Raw genomic sequence first — 8548 nt, 5'->3', positions numbered from 1 at the left:
TTAGGCTGATGCCAAGCAACCCATACTATTTGCACAAAAACAACTGAAAAAGCAGGCAGGTGCCAACCAGGTACCTACTTGCATGGTCGCAACTCTAGCACAACCGCTGGGCACCTTCGGTGCCCAGCAGTACGCCCTGAACGCCCTGCGGGCGCCTTCGGCGCCAGCAATCATTTTTTCTCCCCCTTTCCTTTCCTTTTCAAGCCCATGCGCGCTCCGCACGCGTGGGCCCAGACCCACGCATATGGAACCTAGCCCGTGTGGGTGTGCGTGTGCGTGTGCGTGTGTGTGTGTGTGAGTGTGTGACTGGAGATGAGGGTGGGGATGAGTGGGTTTTATGGGTGTGGGTGTAGGTGTGCTGCACTGGTGCCTTCATGTGCACATGGGGGTGGTTGCATGGGTGTGCTGAGTTTGGTGCGTGTGCAAGGATTGAGTTGGTTGGTGCGATTTCGTACACGCGCGTGCGCGTGCGCACGCGGTGGCTCCCGATGTAGGTGTTTGTGCACGATGTTGGGGCGCCTCAACGCTGCCTGAGAGGCCGCCAGTGATCCAGCTTCACGCTCTAGACGCGCCCGCCGCTGCTGCGCCCTGCATGCCTTGTCCAGCGCCGCGTGCACCTACACGCCCTCCTGCCCCCTGGGCTCGCCCTCTGCCGCGTGAACCCGTGGGCGCCTTCACGCCCGTGCACCAACACTCCGCACCCCTACCTGTCGCCCCCCGCCGTTTGAACCCCGGCCGGCTTCCCAACAGGTTCTCCTTCTCCCTCGTGTTCGGCCTGCCCGACGAGCCGTGCCGCGCCCAGATACTCAAACAGTATGCAAAGCAGCTGCCAGAGGGCGACATCGGCCGGCTGGCGGCGGGGACGGACGGCTTTTCAGGGCGTGATTTGAGAGACATCTGCGAGCAGGTGCGCGGCCCGGCGGCGCGGGCGGGCTTTCGCCCACTGAGCGTCGGGCAGCGTGCTGACGCACACGCGTGAGGGTTGAAGGCAGCGAAAGCTGAATCTGCCAGGTTTGATTATTGCGCCTGCAGGCTGCCGCATAAGGAGGCTTCCAAGAGCGCCCCGCCCCGGCTGACTTGCAAACACCCCGCCCCGCCCTGCCACGCGGCTGCACGCCGCGCGCGCCGCGTACCCGCGCACCGCCGCGCTGGATCGACGCCGCCACGCCTCGCACATCATCTGACGCAGGCGGAGCGCCGCTGGGCTTCCAAGATCATCAGGGGGCAGGCGCCGGATGACTCACTGCCCCCCATCGATGAGTACCTGGCAGCTGCCTCTGAGCGCACGGCAGCAAAGGCGCACGGCGGCGGCGGCGGCGGCTGGGGCCGCGGCGGGGTCGCGCCGCTGCGGCGGGGCGGGCCGGGGGCCGTTTTGATGTGACGAGGTGACGAGAGGGCGGGGGCAACCGTGGAATCGAGCTATAGGGTCGGTATCTGTCGGCCGCGCGGGAAGTGAGGACGAGGGGGGCCCGCGCGGGGAACCTCAAGGTGGGGAGGCTGCCAGCAAGTGGGGAGGTGTGCTTTCGGGGTCTGGTGGGTCGGCAGGCCGGGTTGCCCCCGCGTTTGATGTCGGGGGCAGCGGGTCGCCGCAGGCGGTCGCTGCCGAACCCGCGGCGTTGTATCATCCATCGAGTGTGCTCTCGAGTGCTCACTGCTGAGTGGTTTTGGTCATGTACTTTGTCACGGCTGAGTCTGCAGGCGGGGGTTGGCCCACGCAGCCCTCAGTGGCGCACCCTGCTTCCACTGGCTTCGCTGTCGTCGGCCCCGCCCGAGATTCCACTTCCTGCCCGTTTGACTTCCGCAACATTGGTTGGGGGCTTGGGGTTGAGAGGGTGTCTCAAAGCCCTGAACCCTTTGTTCGAACTGAACCTGAACCCTGGCGGCGCGCCACCCTGTGTTTGCCAAAGCCCACGAAATCGTTGGCGCATCGTTTGTCCAGGTCGCTCTCACCTCCCCGGTTCCCTGCGTGCTGCCACACACTCGCACATGCCCATCCATCCGTGCCAACAACGGCACTCCCACCTCCGCGCGAGGTGTTTGTCCACTGCAACCGTTTCCCGACCCAGTCGCTGTCACCAGGGCTTCCGGCGTGCGTGCACTTTTCATGCCCACCAACAGGCGTACTTACAAGCGCGCTGCAATGTGGCTGCCGGGGCTCTTGTAAGTGCAGAGCTATGCTGGAAGCAGGGGAGGAGGGGGGGCGCGGTCGGGGCAACTTCACCGAGCAGCCAGGTGTCATCCGAAGCGCGGGGTGCGCCTCGTCAGCGTCCCCTGCCGCCTCGGCCCCGGCCCAGCCTGCTAGGCCAGCGCCGTCCCTTAAGCGCTCGCGTCCACATTTGAGCCCTGAATCAGTGGAATCGCACCCTGCTGCAAGCAACACGCACCAGCCCCTGCTGGTGCTGGCCAGGCCACCACGCAGCCGGCTGGCCTGCTGGCCTGTGCACACGCGAAGCAGCCTCGCCGCGCCATTACATTTACAATATAAGTTGCAAAAAGGGACAACACAACAGGACCAATATCAACGTCGTGCCCGCGGGCGGGTTCTGATGTCGCGCCCAGTTGGGCGGGCGCGCGCCATTCGGCTGGCCCGGCAGCCCCCTTAGTCATAGCTGTCAGTTCTTCAACTCCTGCCTAAACCAATTTGCAACACCCGGGTTTGAGCGCCGCCGCCGAACATGTTTGTCTCGCGCTGAGGGATGAACTCAGAAACGGTAGTAATACGAGAGAGGCCTGCTATCCTGTAATTAGAAGAACTTGAGCAAGCAGCAATATGCAGCAAAAGTGTGCTGGTCTTGAGCGGATGCACGAGCCGACAGGGACCGGTCACAACACATGGCAGGGGTGCGTGTGCGTGCGCGTGCGACGGAAGTCAATACAGCTTGGCCTGTTTCTGCTGATGCGGCGCGAGAGCTGCCGCGCGCGCGTCATAAGGGCCAATGAAACCGCTGGCGGCCCAACCGCAGATGGCGTGCCGAGCGCAAGCGGGCGGCAGGCGGACAGGCGTGCCGCGAGGCCCCGCGGCAACTGCGGCCGCTTGCCGGGAACATAAGCCGGCGCGGCGCAGGCGCGGCGGCCCTGCCGAAATGGCGAGGGGGACGGCTCAGGGTCTGCGCCGCGCGAGATGCGCCAGGCCAAGCCCTCACGCACCATCCTGCCCTCATGCAACAGGCATGATGCATAGCAAAGGCACGTGCAAGGGGGTCACGAGCACCACAGATCCCAGCCATCGTCCGCGCAAGCCGCTGCCAGGCAAGCCCCGGCGCCCACGCAGCACACGCAGGCCCCTGCGCCCGCCGCTGCGCCGCCGCCGCCGCCGCGGCCGCTGCCGCCGCCCGCGGCCGCGCCGTCATGGGGGTTCATGCTCTGCGGCTGCGGCGGCAAATAGTATGCTGCTCGGTAGACGAGGGGCGAGCCGTATGGATTGTATGTAAAGGCCGATGGGGGCTGCTGCAGGTAAACAGGGATGAACTGAGCGCAAATCCCGGGCCGCGGCAGGTGGGGGCTCGGCGGCGGCTCGCGCCTCCAGTGCTGCGGCACCGGCGGTATGTGCGTTGACACCGGAATGCCCTGGCATAACGGGGGGGGGGGAAGATGACGGGCGCGCGGCGCGTCAGGGGACGCGAGTGCGCACGCGGGTCGCGGCCGCTGCCGCTGCTAGGGGCCCGGGCTCTGCTACGAGGAGGCGAATCAGCGTGTTGATCGCTGTTGTTCGGAAAATGGCGCATGGAGACTCGCGCGTTGTCTGCGAGCGATCCCCCGATTGCAGGCCGCCTGGGCCGCACGTCGCTGCCGCGCGCGCGCCTCACACTGCCACTCACCGGCACCGTCGCTGCCGAGTAGCTGGGGCACTGGCCGCTGAACGCCGGCGCTGGCGCGGCGCCAGCCACCGACTGGCCCGCCATGCGACGCCCGTGGCGCTGCCGCGTCTGGCCAAATGGAATGCGACGCCGGTGTCGCCGCGCAGCGCGTGAGAGGGCTTGCGCGATTCGCTGGTGCGCGCGCCGCGCTGCACGGTGCCAACGGCACCACTGCTGAAGCAGCGAGGATGCCACCGCGCAGGAGGATAGGTTTATCACGCTCAAAGGCGTGGAAGACGGCGACCGGGCGGCCGGTGGCCTCGCCGTGCGTGCTCCCACCGGCGCGCTAGTACGAAGCTATGCCAGAGACGGAAGCAGGGGGCAGAGAGGGGCCAGGCATACGGTGTAATATGGTAACGTGTCAAACAAACCACTCGGGACTGAGTTCACCAGACCATGAGAGGCAACGGGGTCAACAGGTGTAACCGGGAACGCGTTCTAGAATGAGGAATTCCGTGTTTTAAAACGCACGTAGATTTAGTCCATCCTGTATGATCGTCCAAGCGACGCTGGACTATGAGGTGGGTGTGTAGATGCCCGCTGGCCGGGCTGTCATGGCCGGAAGTCGCGCTGCTGCCCAGCAGTGGATTGATGAGGCACCACCCTAACCCGGCACGGCGCTGCTGCAAACCTGCCTTGGAGAGGCGGCTTGCCTTATGCATACATTTGATCATACAATACACAATCATATTGTCAGCCCCGTCCTCAGCCGTGAACCATGCGCACGCCGCCACGCACGTGTCCGCTTTCGCGCGTTGACTCATTGACCCAGGGCGACCCTGCGCTCATCCCACACAAAAGCCACACCCTCACACCAACCTCGATTCAAACAACACCTTCAAATTGAGAATTCACGAAGGAGAATGCCGTGCTTTGCAGCTCTGCCAACAAGCGAGCGCCTCTGCCCAGATGCCTTCAAGGTCATGTTGTTCCAAGGAAGGCCAGATGCGTCGCTCTGCATTTCCCTGCTACACGCTGCTACTGTAGAGTCCTTCAAATGCTTCGTTCCAGATGCGACGTTCGCGCAACCAAGGATTGAAATTTCAGGGCAGCTTTGATCTTGACATCACCACGGGCACAGGCCAGGTGCGCGTGCGGCAGCAGGTTACCGCAGATGCACCTACCTAGCCGACGTTCCGCACGGGTTCTCAACCTCAGAAGGGCGGCCTGCATCCCAAGCGGCCTGTACTCAGCAAACAAAAGTGTCTCGCCACTTGCAAATGGTCTTAGAATTCAAAACCTGGCTTTGTCGGTGCTGGAACCTGCCTGCCTGCCTCGTCAATTCTTGTGGACGACCATCCTTGTAAGTACTTCGCAGGACTGCGTTTCGCCGTGTGCCCTTTGCCCACCCTTTCTCAACCAGCAGTTCCAGCCCTGTTACTTGGGTTCCCCCCCCCCCACCACCCACATCCACTCACCCCCCAACATGACCCGGAGGGGGGGGGCGTAGATCTGCTGTTTTTGTTGTTTCCAGGGCCAGGGCACCGAAAGGGTGTTGCCACCACCTGCCCTGAACTCTGGGCATGCCATACGCCAGCGCCTCGGCTCGGCTCGGCTTGGCTCGGCTTTAGCGGCTGCGAGGGGACTTGTTATCTCCCTTCAGCCTATTGGCGCAAGGGGCCACAGCGTGTCAGAGTCCTGCTTTCATACTGCAGCATGCCCGATTCTGTGCCGGGATGTCAGGGATCGCGCTCTCTGGCGATGGGAAGAAATCATGGGGTTGCCTGCCGCCCTATCAACGCCGCCTCCGTGTCCGTGCAGAGTCTACTTGCAATGCGCCCTGCGCTGGCACCTGCCGGATGATCAACGTACGCAGAACCTTGATAGTACTCAGCATGCTGGCCCCTGGAGCTTGGCGGAGCGAGGCCGTCCTGGCCGTCTGGCACAGCCGTGACAAGCTGGAAATGCCAATTACACATGTTGAACTGATTGAAATCTCAGGTTGTGGCTGGTCGTCAGGGGCCCGTGTGGTTCACATCTGCTTAATAGTGATGTGGCCCGGGTTCCGAGGGAGACTGGTGCGATGCATCGTGTGGGACTGGGTGGATGGACCCTCCACCCTTCGGCGGCTGTTCGCGGCCCGCCGCTGCAAACGCACCAAGTGTGCGCATCAATCAGAACAGAAATTGATGCTGAATCCATATTGCCACCGACATGAGCCGCCTTTGGGCGGCTAGCACGGCCGTGGTGCTGACCGGACGACCCCTCCTGGCCGCCCTTTTGACGGTCAGGCTAGCCTGTAGGTTCAATAGTAACGGTGCGTGTACACCTCATATATTCCTAGCTTTATACACTTGCACGTGCTGTACGGTACACAGCGATCCAGCCCTCGAGAGGCACTTCAACAGAGCTTGGCGTTCGGCACTCTGACAGTTACAAGACAGGCTACACATGTTGCACCACGCACTACAACATTTTGTGCTCAGCAGTGCGTGCAGCTCCAATACCCATGGGTGCGCTGTCCGGTTCCGTGCTTCCCCCGACCAGCGGCAGCGTTCATGCATGTAATGGCGATCGATTCCGCGTGCTGGGCAGGGCACGGCCCTGTCAAGCTGGATTCGAGGCAGAAGCGCAGCGCGTCGCCCTCCCACCCACGTCGCGATGCCCGCTACTGGTCCGCCCGCGCTCGCAGGCGGCCTTTGATGGATGGCAGCGCTTAGTAACGACAGTTGATTTCTCAACGGTGGCGTTACCTCGTAGGCTGGCGCACCCATGCTAGGCCTGCTGACGCAGCCGCGCGCGACAGCCGGCATGGCCGCTGTGGCGGCGTGCGACCTGCCAGTGGCAGACCAGCAGCTGCTGTCCCACACGCTTCGCGGGCGCCTGTCGATCTCGCCGCAGCTTTCCGACGCGATGCTTCAGCTTGCAACCCCCAGGGCCGCGGCGCATACAGGCGGCGGCGATGGCACAGCGGCGGGCGGTCAGCAGGGCCGGGCTGCGGCGGTCTCCAACGTCGGCGACGGCGGCGCTCCGAGGCAGCCCCCTTCCCCGCAGCCTATTGAGGACCAGCGCAGGCAGCAGCAGCAGCAGCAGCAGCAGCAGCAGCAGCAGCAGCAGCAGCAGCAGCAGCAGGAATCAGGCGCCTTGGACAGCCTGCAGGGTGCTCCCGCCTCGATGGCGCCCCCTGCACTCTCATCCCCAATCGCCTCAACCCCCGCGGTGCAGCAGCAGCAGCAGCAGCAGCAGCAGCAGCAGCAGCAGCAGCAGCAGCAGCAGCAGCAGCAGCAGCAGCACGCCTCACCGCCGCGACGTCCACCGCCCTCAGACAACTGTCGCATGGCGGCGCTGCAGGCGCAGCTGACCTCTGCCAACGACCGCGCGGCCGCGCTCGAGGCCCGGCTGCGCGCCAAGGCGTCAGAAGCGTCGCAGCTCGACGCGTACCGCCGCCGCGCCGCCGAGCTCGAGGCGCTCTGCACGCTCTCCGCCGCGGAGCTCGCGCGGTCGCAGGAGCGCGCGGCCGCGGCGCAGCGGGCGGCGGCGGCGCAGATCAAGGCGCAGCAGCTGAGGATTCTGGTTTTAGAGGAGCGGCTGCGCGCAGCAGCCGAGGGGTCAGAAGAGCTGCGCACCGCGCTGCTGCACCAGCAGCTAGCGGCGCACGCGCAGGCGCAGGCGCAGCGCGCGCAGCACGCGGCGCTCGCGCGCGCCGGCTCGTCCGGGGCGGCGCTGGCCTTTGATGCGGCTGCGGTCGCGGCGGCGGCGGCGGCGGCCGCGGCGTCGGGGGCGCTGCAGCTTGGCGGGCTGCCGCCAGACGCATTGTTCCTGGGCGGCGGTGGCGGCGGCGGCGGCGGCGGCTTGATGGAGCGGCAGGCGAGCATGCCCGCCCTGGCGCGGCCCGCCGCCCTCCCCGACTTTGCGCGCGAGGGCGACGTGTGGTCGCTGCGCGCGGCGCCGCAGCCCGCCGCGGCCGGCCCCGCGCGCGTGCGGTCGCTCGCGCTGCCGCGCGGTGGCGGCGACGGGTGGGGCGTCGGGTCTGCGGTGAGCAGCGGCTTCGCGGCCGTGGCGGCGGCGCCGGCCGCGCCAGGCGCGTCCGACGGCGGCTGGGACGCGGCCGGCGCGCTGCTGGAGGCCGGGCGGCGCGCGTCGCTACTGGACGCGGCCGCGGCCGCGCAGGGTGGCGGCGGCGGCGGCGGCGGCGGGCGCGATCAGTACGACGCGATCTCAGATCGCCAGGACGCGCATCACCTCGCGGGCCTGCTGCCTTTCGATCTGGATTCCCTCGGATCAGATCGGATCAGCGACACCGGAGCGCCCGTCGCGCCAAGGAAGCCGCCGTCGCCGCCCCCGGCCAGAGCCGCGTGCGGCGGCGGCGCGCGGTCGGCAGCGCTGCAGGCGGCGGCGGCGCAAAAGCACGGCGCCTTGACCTCCGCGGCGGCGGCGATGACGGCGGCGGCGTCGGCGGCTGCCACTGCCGCACAGCTGGACAAGTTGTCGGGCCAAAGCGTGGACCAGCGCGGCCGCAGGTGCGCGGCGGGGCGGTTCTTCGCCCATCCCTTCCTGTGCCTTAAGCCAGAGCGCTGCGCATGCACGCCCGCGCCGCTGCCTCTGGCTCAGCGCAGGCACGTGCCCCTCACTCAGAAAACAAACGCCGCCTGCCCCCCCCTGCCCGCGGGACCACATCCCACGCAGGTGGTCCGACGCCCACGCCTGCGATGCTGACTCAGCGCCGCTCTCGGACCAAGACCCCTCCAAGC

The 8548-nt window shown here is 66.2% G+C and overlaps 2 protein-coding genes across 2 annotated transcripts; both read left to right on the top strand.

The window, feature by feature from the left end:
* Positions 1-82: 82 nt before the first annotated feature.
* MNEG_8949 (hypothetical protein) lies at positions 83-1381 on the top strand (the record flags this gene model as incomplete). Its single annotated transcript, XM_014042580.1, has 3 exons — positions 83-129; positions 751-907; positions 1190-1381. The coding sequence occupies 3 exons, from the start codon at positions 83-85 to the stop codon at positions 1379-1381; spliced, it is 396 nt and encodes a 131-aa protein (XP_013898034.1).
* Positions 1382-6569: 5188 nt separating this feature from the next.
* MNEG_8948 (hypothetical protein) lies at positions 6570-8317 on the top strand (the record flags this gene model as incomplete). The annotated part of the gene is made up of 1 exon (XM_014042579.1): positions 6570-8317. A coding segment is annotated over one exon (1748 nt), but the record flags the coding sequence as incomplete, so codon positions are not given.
* Between the last annotated feature and the right edge of the window lie 231 nt (positions 8318-8548).

The sequence above is a fragment of the Monoraphidium neglectum genome, assembly GCF_000611645.1.
Source record: "Monoraphidium neglectum strain SAG 48.87 unplaced genomic scaffold scaffold01766, whole genome shotgun sequence".
Taxonomy (NCBI): domain Eukaryota; kingdom Viridiplantae; phylum Chlorophyta; class Chlorophyceae; order Sphaeropleales; family Selenastraceae; genus Monoraphidium; species Monoraphidium neglectum.
The sequence above is the reverse complement of the archived record's forward strand: the minus strand, read 5'-3'. Positions and strand labels throughout refer to the sequence as shown.